At 43.0% G+C, this 20,570-nt stretch overlaps 1 protein-coding gene across 2 annotated transcripts in view; it reads right to left on the reverse strand.

Annotated features, from left to right (window-relative positions):
• Positions 1-20,570, reverse strand: part of CNNM1 (cyclin and CBS domain divalent metal cation transport mediator 1) — a 61,410-nt gene that overhangs the window by 26,050 nt on the left and 14,790 nt on the right. For both annotated transcript variants that reach the window (XM_058298637.2, XM_058298638.2), the window contains exons 2-6: positions 8,924-9,067; positions 5,372-5,512; positions 3,676-3,845; positions 1,911-2,010; positions 1,465-1,512 (exon numbers count right to left, since the gene is read on the reverse strand). In XM_058298637.2, the coding sequence (XP_058154620.1) occupies positions 1,465-1,512; positions 1,911-2,010; positions 3,676-3,845; positions 5,372-5,512; positions 8,924-9,067 (603 nt within the window). The remainder of the gene's footprint in view (positions 1-1,464; positions 1,513-1,910; positions 2,011-3,675; positions 3,846-5,371; positions 5,513-8,923; positions 9,068-20,570) is intronic.

Raw genomic sequence — 20,570 nt, forward strand, 5'->3', positions numbered from 1 at the left:
TTGGGATCAGCTGGGTACCTGACAGAGCTCTTGTTTCTTAGAGTTCCTACCTCTTCTAATCTTCTGAGAGAACCACTATAGAGCTAACTTTTCTAGGCAACATATTGGTATCTCAGAAGTTACTCTACCGTGAGGGGTCCCTGAGTTTCTTTAAAAAAAAAAATCCCTGAAAATTCTTAAGAAATACTGAATATGATGGGTGGTAATTTCCTTTAGGGGAAGAGGCTACCCAGTCCTGTAGTCCAGTACTCACTCATGCAGAATTCTTAAACTGAATACTAACACTGCCTTCATCTAAACTAAAGCCCTCATCAATCCTGACTGAGATTTGTTGGCTTACATAAGTATAGTAATGCATTGGGGTGTTTTATTTTGCAGATATCCTTCAACTCAAGTTCTGTCTCACCTTCAATGTGAGCTCATGCTTGGACTTCATTTTGGCCCTCTGCTGGGCTAGAGTGTGTAATTACACTGAAAATTGTTCCAATATTGCTACATAGAAATTGTATTTCCAGATATGATGGGTCTAAAGTCTGTATTTCATTGGAAGTTATGAGCTAGTGAGGACACTGAAGTGCATCTAGGTAAGTCACCAGCTTTAGCTTCTTTGTGTTCAGAGGGTATCTACCTTACCATGTGCCAGGGACTATGATAACAAGCTCTGAGACCAAAAGAAATGAGATTTTATAATGAAAGAAAACACCCCATTTGGTATTAAAATACCAGCATAAACACTAACAGCTGAAAGCAGTGCAAAATTCAGATCAGTGAATGAGAAAGAAATCTAGAGAAATAATTATTTCTGAATCACACTTATTATCACATTAAATGTCATGCCCCGAACATAAGTTGCAAGGACTCAGCACGGGAAGCAGTGAGGAGGTGCAGCACAGAAGGGGCAAAGCAAACCAGCCAGCAGCCCTGTGCCAGCCCCCATCATCAGCATGCACAGCCAGCTGGCAGACACCTCTCCACCAGCTGAGAGGGTGATCAAGGAAGAAGCAGATAAGCAACATACTGCACCAGCTTGGGATTTACATCCCATGATCCTGCAGTCATTTCTTACTAAGGACAAACTCCACAGACACAAGAAAAGCATATGGTGGTTTTCAAGTAAAGGCCAGTGGTGAATGATCATAGCAGAGAAGGAACGGCTGAACCTTGATCGCTGCACACAAATCACCTTCTGACAGGTGGCAGTAGATGCTGCCCCCTCTCTTCCCACTGTTCACCACTTGCATTTGAGCAGAGAAGCAGCAGAAGACATTCCAGACACATAGAACTAAGCCCGCATGGTCTGTGAATACCTGGCAGGAAGGAGTGTTCCTGGCAGAGCATTACCAAGAGGCTGCCAGTGTTTGTTGGCCCCAGCCCCGGCTCAAGGTGCTGGGTCCAGGTCCCCAGAGTGGGCTAAGGCAGGACTACAACCGGGAGGACGAGGAAGGGGTTTGAGAAAATACATACGAAAGACAGAGGATCCAGCCAGACTTCCGACCTTCCGCACGTCGTTATCTAAGGACAGAAGGATGCAGCGTGCTTCAGAGGGAACTCAGAAAACACACCTTCTTATAGGAATCCCCCTTGTTCACCCCACCCCAGGCACCCGGTAAAAACTGGGCAACCAAATGGAAGAGGAGGGAAAACAAACTTTTCCCTTCATACTGAAAAATACCACTGTGCCTTCCTAACACTTGATAATATTACAGTCTACCAGGTACTTCCACAAACAAACTCTGTGACTAACAAGTGCTTCTACACTCATTTTGCAGCAGAGGAAACTAAAGCCCAGGAAGCTCATCAGCTTGTTCAGGGTCTAAAACAAGTTAAAAGAAAAGCCGAGACTTGGACCCAGCTTTTTTTCCAATACCCCATTGCTTCCCCAATCAGCGATGGCTTGGTAGTAAGAATACCTGAGCAAGCAGTGGTCATGATGGCTGGGACCCCGTAGTAGGTGAAGGCTCCATTCTCGAAGCGAAGGCCCTCCTTACCAACCTCCACCTCTACTTTACCCTGGAGAAAGAAGGACGTGTACTAAAGGTGTGGACGAGCACTTCCAGGTCTACTGTTGATGAGAACCCTAAGCCCTTCAGCCTAGAAAACAAGTGGATTTATGTTCTTATCTCAGCAGAATGTTAATTCTGTCCAGATTGACTCACAGAAGTAGCCCCTCCGACCGACTTCAGTAGCTCTTTGCAGTAAATTAAATTGCTTAGTTTATAAAGCAGCATCCAGTCACGAATAATCAAGTATTCCTTGTAATACCATAATGGCCCTTCCATGATGCAGGCCCAGCCACCAGCTAACCCTCGTTAAGACTGGTTTAATCTAAGAGTAGGCTCTAACAGACTCTTTACCTGATGTCTACGTTTGGTTGAGACAAAAGTTAATTCTGGGTGAAGCTTGTTTAATTCATCACAATAATAATGATAGCTAGTGTGAACAGGGTGTGCCTATGGGCCTGATCCTGTGCAAAGGCACGAGAGGATTCTCATTCAATTGGACCCACACCCCTTGAGGTCCATACAGTTTTTAGCCCCAGTTGAAGGATGAACCCATTTTGAGGTTCAGAGAGGTTGAATAACCTGGCCAAGGTTAATTAGGAAATGGTAACATTGGAACCTTAAAGCCAGTTTTTTCCAATTTCTGAACCTGCACACTTACCACTACATTTGACTCCTTCCAAGTTTCATTTGAAAACTGTTCAGTTTATATTAAGCATAAGACAGCAGAGTGCACATGTTTGTTCTACAATGTAAACAATGTAACAGGATCCAGTGCATCTGCAGTTTTGGAGAATAGAGGCCATTTTATTGAGGCTATTTGGAAGGCTGTATATCACAGGGTCAGAGAGCAGACAGGCTGAAGGTAGACTGTAACAAAGAGAGGCCATTTCTAAGTCACTGTGAACTTAATTAAGATTTTAAAGCCATCAGTGTGTCTAGAGTTCCTAAGATTCAGTTAGGACAAGACAGGGAATGAGTGAAGGAGCTAATGGTGGAGCCAGGACGGGCACTAGCAGCGTCACAGCCAGAGCCCTGCCTGACCTCATTTAGGACACACCCGTCCAGGCACCTGCGGAAGAGGGCGCGCGTACTTGTGTGAATACTGGGAAGAAGTTGCACCTCCTTCACTCAGTTCTTTTTTCCCTTTCTGATCCTTGTAAGGGGGAGAAGACTCTGGGGACTGCAAGGGCTGAAACCGGGCAGAGAGAACAGAGGAGTTCCGTGTGCCTCCAGTCAGCAGAGCAAGGACCAGCGCGTGGAAGTCGGAGATGTGCGATTTCAGCTTGACTGAGGGAAGGGCTTTGAACAAGAGCAGTCCACAACGCGGGTGGCGGGGGGCAGTTCCATTTCCGGCAATGTTCAAGCAGAGACAAGGAGGTTTTAAGGATTCTGTAGAGCAGCAGTTTTGGAAGTTCAGCAGCAGAGCCCCTCTGCTGGAGAGTTCCCACCCCATCCCACCCCAAACATTGCTGAACAGTCTGACTAAATGCCATCAAAGTTCCCACCACTCCAAGGTCCCCAGCCATCTGCGTAGGTCATGCAGAAACGTCCACCCCAACAGACCTCATTCCTAAGACAGCCAGCCAAGTACTGGACCCTGGCACAACCATTTCTCCTCAGCCAGGAGACACCCTTGTCTTGCTTCCAGAGGTTCCTTGACTTTCCCACTCACCTGCAGAAGCAGCACAAAGTAGTCCACAGGGCGGTTGCGCTGGTAGAGGTAGTGTTCCGGGGCCTTCTTGTTTTTCTCATCAAACTTCAACTCCTGGATCACGTTGGGATGTTTCAGGAGCCTGAGCAGGATCTTCTCCGAAAGGTAGAGAGACTTAAAGGGCTCCACTTCTAGGGGAGAGTGGGAGGTGGGGAGGACTCAGCATCTCCTACGTCTCCCCCCACACTGCAGCAGTGGTGGCTTGGAGGAGTGGGAATGGGCACAAGCCCAGCACCAGCCCCGTTCATGCTGCTGGGCACCAAACTGGCAGAGCTTCTGAAGTCCCTTGGAGTGGGTGATCCTAAACCAAGGGTGCTTCTGAGGGCACCCCCGGGCCCTCTGGGGATGTGTGTCCCTGCACTAGAACCTCAGAAGCTATAGGTCATCATGCAGGAAATGCCAATTTCATCATTAATTTTTTTCTTTGATTTCATTTAAAGTTGGGCACCATAACTAATCATGTGGATGACAAAGACTTTAATGTTGTAATCCAATTAAATTTACAAACGAATTTAATCTGACTTATTTGTAGGATATATGTCTGTTGAATGAAATGAAATCCCAAGTTAATAGAGACAGTTAATTATTTTACCGATAAGTTGTCAATGTGAAGCATCATTGTACCATATTGACCTATTACAGATATTATCATGTATGAATAGATATATAATGATATCATGTCAGATCATGTATTGCATCACATTATAGCATATTATACCATATTATACTACTATATGATATATTATAACAAATTCAGTTGTTTTCCTATGGGAAATGAACCAGTAGTTAAAAAAACAAACAAACCTGTGTTCAGATCTGGATAACAGATTGAAAATCCTATTTTACAGAAGCTCCAGTATAATTTTTTTTTTTTTTTTTGCTTTTCAAGACATAGAACAGTGCTAGCACTTATAACTCAGTAAATACATGTTGCATTAATTAAATATCTAGGTCATGGATGAGAAGGTGAAAGGGTTCAAAGACAAACTTTACCTTCTTCATGAAGGAGAAGTTTATCTTTGGATCCTTCCATCTTTTCATCTTTCTAAAGATTCCAAGATTCACAGTCCATTTCCATATTTTAAGAGCTTGGAGCTCAAAGTCATACCTGGCCTTTGTGGGTTCTGGATCCCAGGATCTTGCTTCCAGGAAGGTCAATGCTTTTCCCTGCTCCACAAATTCTCCAGTGCACCCCAACTCTAAAGGGGCAGGAGGCTAGCTCAAGGGACCCTCTTCAGGAAGCAAGTGCAGGAAGGCAAAAGTACAGCAGTAGGTTCTCTACCTATTTCCTCATGCAGAAGAGAGAAAATCGGGGCTGAGATGTCCTCCTTCCTCACCCAGATCAGGCCTGGGACTCATTGTGACAGTGTGTGCATCCTGTTGCCTATCTGAGGCAATCTCCTTTCCTAGGACAGTGCTTCTTAGTCCCAGCTACACAGTGGAATTAGGTGTGGAGGTGTTAAAAATTATATCTAAGGATTCTGATTTAACTGATCTGGGTTGGTGCCTGGGCATCAGTGCTTTTTAAAAGCCTCCTGCTTGATGCTAATGGGTACCCAGCGTGGAAAAACTGCCCTGGAAGAACTGGAAATCAAATCAAAATCTGCCCTGCTGGCAGACCCATGGAGTGGGTAGGGGTGGAGGGGCAGAGCCATACCTGTGGCCATAAAGCGGTGTGTGGCCAGCAGAAGCTGTGGAGAGATCTTCACCCTCATCTCCGAGTCGGAAAGCTTAAACAAGGAGAAGTCATGCCGCTTCCTCTCCCGGTGCGGGACCCTCTGCTTTTTCCGATTATCGGCTGCAGGATCGCAAGGGAGAGATTGTAGCTATTTCAGAATCACTATTGGTCTTTGGAGGTTTCCCACAGTCAAATGGGACAGGAAGATCCTTTGGGACCACACAGACTTCTGTAAAGCGTCAACTATAGGTGACAGCACAACATCTGATCCCAGGGAGTGGAATGATGCTAATAAGGAATAGAAGGTGGGAGATGGCAATAATGGTCTCAGTGTGACTTACACTTAGGAGGCACAGGATAGAAAAAGGGCTCCAAGTTCAGGTTCTAGGGCTACTCCTCTACTTACTACTGTGCAGCCTCTCTAAGGATAAGTGTTTTTTTTTTTAAAATCTAGGCTAATAATATTTAATAATAGTTCTTTTACTCATCTCATACACTTATGAGATTCCAACCAGAAACTACTGTGAAAGTGCTTACAAAAGTCATACTAACATGAGGACTTGCATTCTTAGCATCAAGGAGGTAGGCAGGACCTAGGGGTTTCTACCTCTCTCCTTTTGCCAGAGCTCAGAACGCCTGGTCACCTCCTGCTGATTTAAACCATGCTCTAAGTGGTGCTGAAAGAGACCAAAAGCAGTATATGATACATATTACACCACAGCTTTAATTTTTAGATCAAGCTAACAAATGATATTTTAGTTTTAACTATATAATCTCACTCCTGTAATTCGCAGCATGTAGCTGTGCATCATTATTTATTAATGAAAACTGCCTTTAGTCACAAAGTAAGTTCCTGTTTTTCACTCCCTATCAAGTTCCTGTTTCTCGCTTCCTAACAAGCTCCTGTTTTCTTCTCCCCCTTATCTAGAACCTAATAAAAGATGCACTAGATGAAAAAGCCTGAGACCAAGGACACTTGAAGGAGAGCAAAGGGGCCAAAACAGTGGCTACCAGCTCACCCTTTTTCCCCCTTCTCTGATGCCCACTTTGCAGACCCCAGTTTGCAGTTGGAACCAGCCAGTGGCATCCCTGTCCCTACCTCTCATTATCTAATTCTAATGAAATCCTTTGTCTCCTTTATTTGGGGAGGGGGGTGCAGATTTGAGACATGATCTCCTGACCTCTGCTGGCTTCTTAATAAACTTTTTCCCTTGTGCGATCAAGACTCGGGCAAGGACCCAGAGAACCCACGGGGTTCCCCTTGAGAACCTTCAGTCATGCTCCCCAAGGCAGGTAGCTGGCCACCTCCTCTTATCACCTACAATTCTCCTGCTTCAATCCCAGCCGTCCACCGGGAGAGGATTGGGAAAAATAAAAGGGGGAAGGGAGGAGAAGCAACAGGAACAGCCTACAATCCATAAAATGGGGTTCCCAGAGTGGGGGCCATAGATGGGGTTTGGAATCCCAGAAAGCCTTCCTATGGGGCATATAATTATTGGTTGAGAAAATGTGCTTTTTCCAATTTAATTTTTTCACACTTACTTTTTAAAGCTTGCCTTAAATTTTGGGGGAGGGGTGTCTTTGGTCATTTCTCATTTGCTTCCCCTTAATTTTGAGTAAAATTTTGAAACTTCCAGGCTTTATTAAGGGGGAACAGGGAAAGGGATATAGGTTTTCTCCATACTTGGCGTGGAGAAAAGTAAGGCTGCAGGGGTGGGGCTGGGACTTCTAGTGCAGGCTGAGGGGACACAATGGATATTAAAAGGCAGGGAACTCCAGGGACAGGGAACCAGGCCCCAGAATCTGATTCCTTTTACCCCTTCCCTTCCAGGGCTCACTTTTGCCCTCTACTATGGGACTCCTTCGCCTTCCATCTGCTCTGCTCAGTTGTGGGCCTGTCCTTCATTGGGGCCCTCTCAGTCATATGGTCCGTGATTTAACACCCCTTTTGCTTGAAGGCCTCAGGGCCCTTCCTGCTCCACTGGGCACAGGGCAACAGTGGCGCGATCCAGACCAGGCGTCCTGAGGGTCAGGCATGTCTGGGGGTAGCACAGCGTTCCCAGCTCCTCAGTCTGAAGCACTCACGCCAGGCGCTTACTTATAAGGGCGGCAGCAGCCAACCTTCTCCTTTGTAAAAAAGATCACGGAGCAAGAGAGTGGCCCAAAGAAGTATAGGCTCTATACTTCTAGTTTGTTTGCTTTCATAGCGAGCAACCTTCTGATCCAGATGACCTGTTTGCCTAAATATCCCCTCTGCCTTCTCCATCAGAGTGCCACATAACATTCCTCATCGAAGAATCATTCCCTCCGATCCTTCTTCTTCATTCCTTTGATGTCAGTAGTGGGCACTGACAGTTGTTAAAACAAACACCAGGAGCAACTTATTTAAGTGTATATCAGCCACTAACACCTTAGTGTGAATTTCTTCAACAAAGCTACTGAGACAGAGGGCTGAGAGGGGAATTCTAAATCAAGAATGGTGGGCAGAGGTGGAGAAGGGAAAATGGAATGGGTAGAGAGGAAGTTTCTGAGCTCAATTCTCATTTGAAGAGGACAGGCCTGGGGGGGGAGGTGAGGGCAGTGAAGCAACAACAGGTGCCTGGAGGCGGCTCTGTGTCACTCGGTTATTTTTTATCAAGGCCTGGCCCACCCTATAGCTTTGATCTCTAAATGCAACCGGACATTACGCCAGCTGCACAGCCTTACATATCAAAGCTTTTTCTACCATGAACCAGTTTCTGAAAGGCTACTTCTAGCAAAGTCAGGACAGGGGTCTGAAATGAGTTATCTGAGGGGAGAAAAAAGGTTGCTGCCCCATTAGAAGCGATTCTGAGGCAGAAACACTTCCTGGCCTAGTGACTCCCACAGATTATGTAACACTCCCATCCCAGAGACAAAGAATGCCTTTGTAATGTTGGCAAGAAAAGCTGTGATAAGACTCAGAAGCCCAAAGTAGTTGCTACCTACCCAGGGAAGCTCAGATTGCTCCTGAGAGTGGGTAGGTAGGATGAGGAGACCAGCAAGTAGGGAGCAGGGTTAGCAAGGCCAGGGGCCAGGCAGGTGCTTGGTGGGGTGGGGGTGGGGGGACGGGAGGAGAAACCCAGGGTGGCAGGGCTGGAAAGACCTAGGAGAAAAGCAACGTCTAAGCAGGGGCTTGGAAGCGCTTGGCTTAGGCTGCAGGACGGGCAGTCTTCCTGACTGCAGCGCCAACGGCTGGTGGGTGTAAAAGGATTACAAGTGGGACCCCAGGTGGTGCTGAGGTCTGTGTCGAGATGGACAAAGACAGAAGAGGAACAGCATGAGGGGACAGACACAAGGCCAGTTTGTTTCCTTTAGTTTCTTTTCCACCCAAAGGTCAGAGATTTCCCTTCCCTGGTTCAGTTCCTGAAGGTGTCCTTCTGATGAACATTTAGCTAGCATGTTCTCAGTGGCTCAGGGGTGGCAAAAGCCAGGGTATCTTGATGTGCCAGTGCCCGATGATGGCAGAGAAATAAGATGACTGTTAGACACTAGCAAAGGCCGTGCACTTACTGTACAGATCGGTTTCATCCAGGATCTCCGACTTGATGATTTCCTCTATGATGTCCTCCAGCGTGACGATGCCCATCACCTCATAGAACGGGTCCCCTTCCCCCTCGTTATTCACTCGCTGGACAATGGCCAGATGAGATTTTCCTAAAGAACAAATGAAATCACTTAAGCATCTGGGACATTTTCACAGTTATACAAAGCTGCTGTCTGATCAGTCATCACCCTGGCTTTTTTTTTTAACTGAACTCATCTCGGACCTCTTTAAAATATAAAGTTTGTGTGTAAGCTCTTTTAAATGTGAATGTGAAACACACTTCTATAGCTCTCTTTCTTTTTAGGAAACTTTTCTAATATATGAAAAACCAGTTAATTTGTTTTTCTTTGAATGCTCACCTAAGCAAATATATCTTAGGTGAAGGAGGCTGAATAATCTCACTGAAAAGACAAGGACTTGGTGTCAGAAAATTGAGATTAAAGGCCATTCTCCTCTCCCAGACCCCTACACCCACCACCACAGTTACTATCTGTGCAACTGACCCTGGGGAAATCATTTAACCTCTATTGAGTCTCAGCTTTTTCATGTAGAATTAGGCAATACTACCAGTGAGGTGATCTTAAAACATGGCCCCAAGGTTCTCTGACACGCCTCCCATTGAGAGGCATGGTCTTTATCTACTGCTCTGAATCTGGGCAGACAGGGAATGGAGAAATATCTCTGTGACTTCTGAGGCTGGGTCATAAGAGGCATGCAGCTTCTGCTGCGGAAACACTGTAATAAGTCTGGCTACTCCCTGAAGCCAGCATGAAAGGCCACATGTAGGTGCTTGGGTGACAGTCCCAGCTGAGCCCAGCCTTCCAGCCATCCCACGAAAGTGCCAGACAGATTAGTGAAGATGCCATCTTGGAATTGGCTCCACCAATGTCAGTGGATCCAGCCCCAGCCTTTCAAGTCCTCTCCAGACATTCAAGTCATCTCCGGTTGAAGCCCCAGGCACCGTAAAGTAGAGATAAACCAGCCTTACCTTGGCCTGTGCAAATTCCTGACTCACAGACTCTATAAACATAATAGAATGGCTGTTGTTTTATATATACCTCTAAGTTTTGGGGTGGTTTGTTAGCAGCAATGGTAACTAGAACAACCAGTACCCATAAGGTGATTGTGAAACACCAATTCTGTTACCCTCAATCATAATAATAACAGTTAGAATTTATTGAGCTATTACCATGTGCCAGATAACATTCTGAGTACTAATGTTATTAATTCATTTAATTCTCATAACAACCCCATAAGTGAGTACCATTATTATTCCCATTTTATAGATAAAAGAACTGAGGGGAAGATTAGTTAAATAACTTGAATAAAGTTACACAGCCTGTAAGTGCCCTTGCTGAAGTGCAACCCCAGGTAGCTGGGTTCAGGCCTGTGTCCTAACGCAGGGAATGAACTCTTACCTAACAGCCTGGCTTCACCTAGGTTTATTTCCTTTTGTTGTATAGATACATTTCCTGGTTCTGTTTTCTTTTCTTTTTTAAAAAACTTTATTTTAAAAGAAGTCTTAGATTACAGAAAAGTTATATAAAAAATATAGGGGATTCCCAGATACCATACCCCCTCTCCCTCTCATATTATCCCCTATTAATAACATCTTACATTAGTGTGGTACATTTGTTATGATTGATGAACAAATATTGAAGCATTGCTACTAACGATGATCTATAGTTTACATTATACACTCTGTGCCGTACAATTCTATAGGTTTTGACAAAATATATAATGGCCTGTGGTCATTGCGATATCATACAGAACAATTCCAATGCCCTGTGTTCCATCTATTCTTCCCTCCCCCTCCCCTCAGAACTTCCAGTAACCACTATCGTTATATCGATGTTACAAGTTCTTCTGTTATTACAACAATAAGTCTACTTTGGTCTATGGTTGTACTCCTCCCTCATGTTTTTCATTCCTCAATCTTGAGGATTTTGGGATGATGATGCCCACCCTACTTCAGATTGAGAGGGAGCTTAGGACTTATGGGGCATATGGAAGGAACTGCTTTGCTTGCAGTTGTAGATACTTTTAGCTTTTGGGGATGGGGGTTGTCCATCATCATCATTTTGTTAGTTGTCCTGGGTTAGTCTGATGAACTGGAGAGGTGTTTGCTGCAACTCTGCTGAAATTCAGTGCTCAACTGGCATATGAACAGACAGAAGATCTAAGTCTCTGGGACATATATTTAACAGGTATAGTGCTAATTATAAGTTCAAATATAGGTAGAAGAATCATGTGAAGGGAAGTTACAAATGAAAATAACGCTGTTACATTGGGTAAATATATTATCATATATTCCAGGTAAGGCCCACCAATGGGGTACTGATTTCAAGGGGTTGTGTGCCTTCCTTATAGTGTCCAGATGTCTATAGAGCCCTCAGGAGCACGCTTTTGAGGGTTTGCTTATTGTGGCAGTCAGTGAGATACTCCTGAGATATGCTAAGTATAACCTCTGTAATGACCTCCCAACTCACTTTGAAATCTCTTTGACATTAAAAAGTCCTTTGTATTTAATGTTTCACCTTTTTGGTTATGGTCTTTTTCCAAATGCATCGTTGGTTGGCCCTTGGTAATAATCCCTTGGTGCCAGGGAGGCTCATCCCTGGGAGTCATGACCCATGCTGGAAGGAAGGTAGTGAGTTTATTTTCTAAGTCTGGCTTTGAGAGGGGCCACATTTGAGAAACAAGGAGGCTTTCAGGAGATAACTCTTGGGCAATATATATTATTAGGCTAAGTTTCAATTTTATAAGAACCTGGTTCATGAGTACAAGTATATTTTTAGGCACTGCCTAAGTACTCTAGATATTCTTGCCATTCTATTAGAGGATGTAGCAATCTCCCTAGGATGGGGATTTAATGTTGTTTTGGTTATTATGTGGTTCTTTACCCACTGAGATAACACCCTATGATAACATTCATATTCCAGAGGCATGTACCAGGTGCACCCTTCCCCACACATTCTTCCCCACCATCGACACCCTGTACCAGTGAGCCTCCCCTGCCATAGCTGCCAAAGGAACACTCCAACAATGGTGTTCTCACTGGTTCTGTTCTGAATTGCAAATTTAGGTGGTTCCTTTCCTTGGCTAAGAAACACTAAGGAGAAAATTTGGGGTACTGATTCAGATGTTATTCATTAAAAAAGAAAAAAAAAAGGTAGTGTGCTACCCTTTGTAAGCTCTTGCTTGGCCATTGCTAAAAATGTCAGACAAGAGGAGCAGCCTGTTTGCTGGAGGCATAATTAAACATACAAGCTTCTGTAACAAAGCACAAGATAGCTACTCCTAAAAATTTTTTTAAACTACAAGTCCATGTGAGACTCCTTCTTTCCTTTATTTTACAATCATGCTACATTTTACTTTTTCTGTTTTCATTGGTTTTCTTTTTTTTTTAAAGATTTATTTTTTATTTATTTCTCTCACTCCCCCCCCCCCCCCCCGTTGTCTGCTCTCTGTGTCCATTCACTGCATGTTCTTCTGTGACTGCTTCTATCCTTATCAGTGGCACTGGCATCTGTGTTTCTTTTTGTTGCATCATCTTGTTGTGTCAGCTCTCTGTGTGTGCAGTGCCATTACTGGGCAGGCTGCTCTTGCTTTCACACTGTGTGGCTCTCCTCACGGGGCACACTCCTTGCGCGTGGGGCTTCCCTACATGAGGGACACCCCTGCGTGGTAAGGCACTCCTTGCGCGCATCAGTACTGCACATGGGCCAGCTCCACACGGGTCAAGGAGGCCTGGGGTTTGAACCATGACCTCCCATGTGGTAGGCAGACACCCTATCCATTGGGCCAATTCCACTTCCCTCCTGAATATTTTTAACTGAAATTACAAAGTTGGCATTTGTATCAACAAATATGGCCTCCTAATTGGTCTCTAATTTCTTCTCCACCTTCAATGTATTCTTCAACTTGCTCCCACACCAATCTGATCATACCACTGCCCAGCTCAAAAACCCTCCACAGCTCCCTAGTGCTCAGAGGATCAAATCCAGACTCATTAGTTTGATATTATCAAGACTGTACTATGTGGCTCTTCCTATCTTTCTAATTGTATGTCCTGCTACATCCCTTAATCATCCTCTACTGCAGATATACCAGGTCACCTCCATTTCCTCAACCTCCCCCATTTTCACTTTTTTGGTCTTTGTTCACATTGTTCCCTTCTCCCACGTCATTTCTGATGGCCCTTCAACTTCCAGATCAGGTGCCAGTTCCTCAAGAAATCCTTCCTGGATCTGCCTCATTCTGAATTGGAACCAACCTCTCCTGGCCTTGTGCTCCTGAGCTCCTGATAACTGCATTAAGAGCATTTATCAAAATTTGCTGCCTCTTGTAACTAGCAATGTGTGTGTCTTCCACTACACAATATTTCTTTCCTGGATAGATCATAAACTCTTTCAGGACAAAGGATCATACAAGGTTCCCTCCATTTAACAGCCAATAAATGCCTGATGAAATGAAGTAAGCTGCAGACTGTATAAAAATCCATAGTTGATGGATATTAAAATCAGACACTAAAACTATTATTTTTTAATGAAACACAATTTGTGTTTAAATTCAAGTTTTAAACTCTTGTCTCAGTGGTTAAATCATTCTTCCTTGAAATAAACGCATCCTACCCCAACTGAACTGAAGTACTTTGCAGCTTCAATTAGATTATGTTAATTAACAGAATGTGCTCAAGTTAGAGGTATTTTTTTCCCAACTCATTTATCTCAAATATATGGCACGTATTCTTACTTTCCTGCTAACGTGCTACACACAAGATGACAAAACAAATGACCAGTATAATGGGAAAATTTAAAAAGTGATTTCTTAAAATGGTTTTCTGTAATTGGGTTTCTTTTCATAATGTGAAGATGAGAATACATATAATGCAGCCATACTTCCTGCCACCAATATTAAATGTTAACATTTTATGATGTTTTGCAAAGAGTACCATAACTTTCAGGTGAAAAAGTCATCATTGGTCTACATTTTATAAGGTCAAGTTGAGGACACTCTATGATATCACCAGGGAATAGAGATTTTAAGTCCAGCTGATAAAACATTTAAGACAATGTACTTAGGTAACCCTTTTGGAAATATTTTGTAATTTACAATCAGCCTTTAAGATTCCTTCAAGTGCTTTTAAAGACCTTTTAAAAACAAATGAAAGAGGTCATCACAGCCCAGGACAGGGATCAGCAATCTCATAACCCTTTTCTGAGCTGACACAGTGGCAAAGATGTTCCCATGACTTGCTTGCCTGAGATCCTCCTTCCCTCAGAAAGGTTGGCCAGTGCTTTTAGAGCCCTATCTCTCTCCACACCTCCTCTTCTAAGGTCCCTGAGGGAAGGTGATTTGAGCCACCTAAAAAGCAGTCATACCCTCCTCCCACAGAACTTATTACATACCTCTCTGTTGGCATTTGTAAGGTTAATAGCAATTATTACTATTATAGTTGTCATCATTGTTATTATTATTGTAGCTGTTATTTGCTATGTATACTCTAGGGGCCAGGCACAGTGTCAGGCATCAAAAACATATTATTTCCCCATGTTGTTGCTCTTTATTTATATGAGATTCCCCCACTACCCACTATGAGGATAAGCTCCCTGAGGGGCAAAAGCTATGTCCTACTTATCTCCATTTCTCCAGGATCTAGAATAGCATCTAGAATAGTGTTAGAGTTTAATAACAAGTGATGAAACCCAGATATCCATATGCAGAAGAATGAAGTTGGATCCCTATCTCACACTATACACAAAACATAACTCAAAATGGAGCAGAGAGGATCAGATGTGGCTCAAGCAGTTGAGCCCCTGCTTCCCACATGGGAGGTCCTGGGTTTGGTCTCTGGTGCCTCCCAAAAAAAACAAAAACAAACAACAAGCAAACAAATGAAAAAACCAACTTAGGGGAGCCGATATGGCTCAGTGGTTGAGCACCAGCTTCCTACATACGAGGTCCTGGGTTCCATCCCTGGCCCCAATACCTAAAAAAAAAGCATCAGAGACCTAAATGTCAGAGCTAAGAGCATAAACCTCTTAGAAGGAAAGGACACACCGGATTAGACAAGGTTTCATAGACAAGACACCAAAAGTAAATGAGACCAAAGAAAAAGTAGGTAAATTAGACTTCATCAAAATAAAAAACTTTTGTGCTCCAAATATAATACTCAAAATGGGAGAAAATATTTGCAAATCACAAATATGATACGATATATGACTGTTATCCAGAATATATAAAGAAATCTAACAATTCAACAATAAAAAGACAACCCAATTTAAAAATGGGTAGAGGACTAGAGAAGGCATTTCTTTAAAGAAAATATACAAATAGCCAATAAGCACATGAAACGATGTACATCAACAGTTACTAGGGAAAAGCAAATAAAAACCACAAAGAGATATCACTTCATACCCACTAGACGTGTATAACAAAAAAGACAGATAATAACCAGTGTTGGCAAGGATGTGGAGAAACTGGAACCCTCTACATTGCTGATAGGAATGTAAAATGGATCAGCTGCTGTGGAAAAGTTTGGTAGTTCCTTAAAGGGTTAAATATAGAGTTACCATCTAATCCAGCAATTCCAGTCCTAGATATATATCCCAAAGAACTGAAGACATATGTGCACATAGAAACTTTATAGAAATGTTCATAGTAGCACTACTCAGCAGCAAAAAAGTGGGAACAATCTAAATGTCCTTCAGTTGATGAACAGATAAACAAAATCGGGTATATTAATACAATGGAGTATTATCCAGTCATAAAAAGGAATGAAGTACTGACAATGCTACAACATGGATGAACCTTGAAAACATGATAAGTAAAAGAAGTCAGACATAAAAGACCACATATTGTATGATTCCATTAATATGAAATGTCGAGAACAGACAAATCTATAGAGACAGAAAGTAAATTAGTGGTTGCCAGGAGCTGGTGGAGGGGGAAATGGCATGTGACTACTAATAGGTAGGGTTTTTGGGGGGGAGTGATGAAAATAAATCTTGAATCATATAGTGGTTGATTGTTGCAAAAATTTATGAATATACTAAAAACCAATGAATTGTACATTTTAAAAGGGTGACTATTATGGAATGTGAATTATATCTCAGTAAAGCTGTAATTTTAAAACTGCCTGAATGAACAGGAAGCTGATGGGGCTGAAAATTGCAACCTATACACAGATGAAAAAAGTTGGTACCGCTTCCTTTATAAAGGAGGAAATAGGTTGAAATGAAAGAGCAATAATGGTTGGATGTGGAAACGCTGGTAAAATGTTAGCTTAGAACATACATTGTCATTTTGTGTGTAGTCTGTGATGGAGACCAAAAAGTGGACAAAGGCAAGGCCATCCAGAGACCAGAAATGGAGGAGCAGGGGCGACATCTTCTGATTTTCTGGGGCAGTGGAAACAGCGAACAGGAATGGGGGTGGGGTGAGAATCTGAGAACAAATTGCTGTGTGTCTGGGACATAGTAGGTTCACATCTTTATTAAAGACCTCATCAACTCTCAGGGATGACTTAGGAGTATTTAAAACTCATAAACTCATAACCCTAACCCTAACTTCAATTTGGGGGAACAAGGGCTCAGATTTCCCCAAGTATTAATTACCATCTTTTTCTGAGCAAATGATGGTTTCTAACATGCATTATTTCTCCTTCCATGGATAGGAGTTATGTTTCCTTTCTGGTAGTAAACATAACCTGGGGAAGTGGCTTAAATTTTGGCTATTTGCCTCCTCTGCCCTCCTATGAGATTCTGAAGACTTACTCTTGCATCTGTGGATAGGAACTGGGGCTTTTTCTGTTGAGCCATCCTGTCTGCACAGCCTAGGAGAAATTCTCAAATGCCTTCCTATTAGTCCATTAATTTCAGTTTCCCTCCAACTTTCTAGAAAAGCAGGACACCTGTGAAATAATTTAGATTAATAATGATGATAGTCATTAACATTTATATAGACCTTCACAATTTATCAAAAGGTTTCATCTAGATTACAACAGAGACTCAGAGTTTGTGAGATGTTCTTGAGAACTTCACAAATGCCCCATTGTATGAATCAGAAATGTTTGTACAGGTCCCCAGCTTTCTCCAGAATCCATTGTGGGACATGCTTCTTAGGCATAATCTTAAACAAGTCAACCTCTTTTTCAACTGCCATTGAAGACTTTTCTCTCACTCGGGGGCCATTTTCCCTGGGAAAAAAGAAAAGACTGTATTCTCTCAGGACCATCACCGCTGTTGACAGGTGGAGAACAGCAAAGCCATGTTGAGCTGCAGACCCTAAGGAATAGCCTAAGCTAAGGGATTTGCTCAGCACACCCTCTGCCCTGGGGCATGTCCAAATCAATTTGGGCCCTGGCAAAATCACCCTCCCATAATTCCAAAGGCCTACTGTATCTCATTAAGATAGTGCAGAGGCAAAGGGTAATTCTCTACATAGAAAACCTTTGAATGCAGCTGCTTTCTGAGATATTTTCACACATCCTCTGAGCCTACTGTTGAAACACTGAACATCAACAGATGGAAAATCTCTGAGCTGAGCCGAAAAGTAAAGAAACAGTGGGTTTGAGGCCAATGTGCTTTCTAAAAATAAAGGTTACATCTATCTCTGAGTTGTAAAGAGCTTATTTTGCTCTGCATTCACTGGTGCCCTACTTCTGAACTGGTAACTATAGACTCTCTGGCCTCTGACTTGACTCCCAGCCGTGTGGCTGGTGTCCAGCCTCAGCAGAAGCTCCCACCCAAGCCTGATGATTTGGCTTGCTAACACTTGCCCTTCCTGACTTCCAGCAGCTATGGGCTCCTCAAGCCTTGGTTTGCTTCCCTCCAGCCTTAACTATTTCCCCACAGCCTCTGATTTACAACCTCTAGCTCCAATGCTCTCTGTACTCTGATGAGACATGAAGTGGAGAATACGCACTTGTGGCTGGAGCCTCATTTGGGCCATAGTATTAGGACAATTTATGATTGGAAATGGTGAATAATCTGGGTTCCTCAATGAAGGATCATACCTCTCCAGGATTAAGTTGTACTGTAGGTCCCATCTTTCCTCTATTAAACAGGGCTGCTTGCTGAGAAACCCTCCTCCCAATGTTTATTTTTAAAAAATCTATTTTATTGATACATATTAATAAAGCATAAATCCATCCAAAGTGTACAATCAATGATATTTGGTATAATTACATAGTTGTGCATTAATCACTTTAAGCACCTCCCAATGTTTTGGAATGCCTTTCACCTAGTCCAGTGGTTTGCAATCCTGGTACATTAGAGTCACCTGAGAAGCTTTAAACAACTCCCAAGGACTGGATCCTACACCCAGAGATTCTGGTTTCATTGGTTTGGGTTGGGGCTTTGGCATTTAATATGTCCCTCAGGTGACTCTAATGTTCTGCCAAGGCTGAGTATTATTACCTTGATTTATGGGCAATAGTTCTCAAAGTGTGGCCCCTGGACCAGCAGCATCAGCATCATTTGGGAACTAGTAAGAAATGCAGAGTCTCGGGCCCCACCCCAGTCTAAGCAAATCAGAATCCCTGAGCGGGGTGGGGTGGGCAGCAATCTGTTTTATCCAGCCCTTTAGGTGGTTGTGATGCTGGCTCAGGTTTGAGAACCACTGGTTTATAGGCAGTCTCCATGTCACTCTGGGGTTATCTGATGATCTGTTAATGGAGAAAGGAAACAAGCACTGAGGTATCTAGTAATTACCACATCACTAGCTGGTATCAACATACCCAAGCTGTAAATCAGATTTATTAGATGGATGACTAGGTTTTCAAGCATTGCCTTTAAAGCAGTCATTCTCAACCGTGGGTGATTTTGGCCCACAGGGGACATGTGACAATGTCTGGAGATATTTTTGGTTATCACAACAATCAGGGAAGGGTGTGTATTATTGGTATCTAGTGGGTAGAAGCCAGAAATGCTGCTAAAATCCTACAATGCACAGGACAGTGCCCCACAACAAGGATCATCCAGCCCCAAAGGTCAATAGTGCTGAGGTTGGAAATCCTGCCTAAAGAGACAGAAAGCTAGGCAGTAGCAGCACCATCCAAACTGTAACTAGTATTTGGAGAAGCCAAAATACTCTCCAAGGGTCTTTAGATGTTTTAGTCACATCCACAGAGAAGCGTTCTCAAAGGACCCTTTTAGCATAACTTCAATGCTTTGAAATAAAGAGCAAAAAATTGATTAGCTCTCTCTCCCTTTCAAAAATAGCAACAGCACTTTGGTAAGGTAACTGTTCCCAAAATAAAATACAGATGCAAGGAGGAAAGCCTTTCTTGGAAATTGAGAACCAAAGAAAGCAGAAATCATTTTATGGTTTCATGGTTTCTTCCTCACTTACGACCTTCACCGTGTAAGGTACGGTGTCCTTTGCTACATTCTTCTTCTCCCTGGTGCCCCTGCAGCATCTTTTCTTCATTTGGTAGAGAGTACTGAGTACCTTCTCATTCTCACCTTGGTCTTGGTGATCTCAGTACTACCCAAAGGGTGTTTAAGAACAGCAGCATGAACATCACCTGGGAACTTGTTCAAAATGCAAATTCTCGGGCCCCAAACCTGATCTACAGAATCAAGATCTATGGCGTGGGGCACAGAAAGTCATATTTTAAGCTCTCTAGGTGATTCTAATGCACACTAACGTTTGAGAAGCACTGCTTTATATACTTGCTACTCCAATTGTAGTCCTTGGACAAGAAATCTTGGTACCACCTGGGAGCTCATGAAAGATGCAGAACTTAGAGCCACCACCCCAGTTTCCTGAATCAGAATCTGCATTTCCAAGATCTCCAGGTGACTCTTAAGCACATTAGAGTATATGAAAAACTGGTCAAGACTACCTAGGTTTTCTTCTCATCCTTATGACTGATATTTTTCTGTTTCTATCTGTATATATTTCTCTTTCTATTTTTCTGTTTCTATTCTATCCATCTAATGTAGATTTCTCTACATTATCCTCACTCAAAAACAAGCATGTATTAAATTCTTTAGTTCATTGGCTGAAAATTGCAATCACCTGGGGAATTTGAAAAAAGTCTTGCTGTCTCTGTCTCATCCACAGATGTTTGATCTGGTGTATAGTTCTGGAAATGGGATGTTTAAAACTTCTTGAGGTGATTTTAATATGCAGTTGCAATTAAGAACTTCTGCCCCAGCCCTTGATCCTCTGCTCTTCTCTCTCTTTTCATCTCTAAAATTAAGATTCCAGCAGACCCTACTTTAAACATCACCATCATCCCTTTCCTACAGAGACCCAAATCTATACACTTAAAAAAATTTGAACCTAGGACCTTATATGTGGGAAGCCGGCGCTCAATCACTGAGCCACATTGGCTTCCCTGAGTTGGTTTTTTTGTTTATTTGCTTGCTTTTTTTTTAGGAGGCACTGGGAACCGAAGCCAGGACCTTCCCATGTGGGAAGCAGACACTCAGCCGCTTGAGCCACAACTGCTCCCTTCCATACTTTTAACATGAGTGTCTGTTCTGAACTCTCATTTGTTTTAGACATTTTACCTGAGCTGCCATCTGGTCAAAATCACTTATCCAAATTGGAACTCACGATTTTCAAGATGCACTATGTCAGCTCTTCTTCCTTCTTCAC

Source organism: Dasypus novemcinctus, chromosome 6 (genome assembly GCF_030445035.2).
Source record: "Dasypus novemcinctus isolate mDasNov1 chromosome 6, mDasNov1.1.hap2, whole genome shotgun sequence".
NCBI classification, from domain to species: Eukaryota; Metazoa; Chordata; class Mammalia; order Cingulata; family Dasypodidae; genus Dasypus; species Dasypus novemcinctus.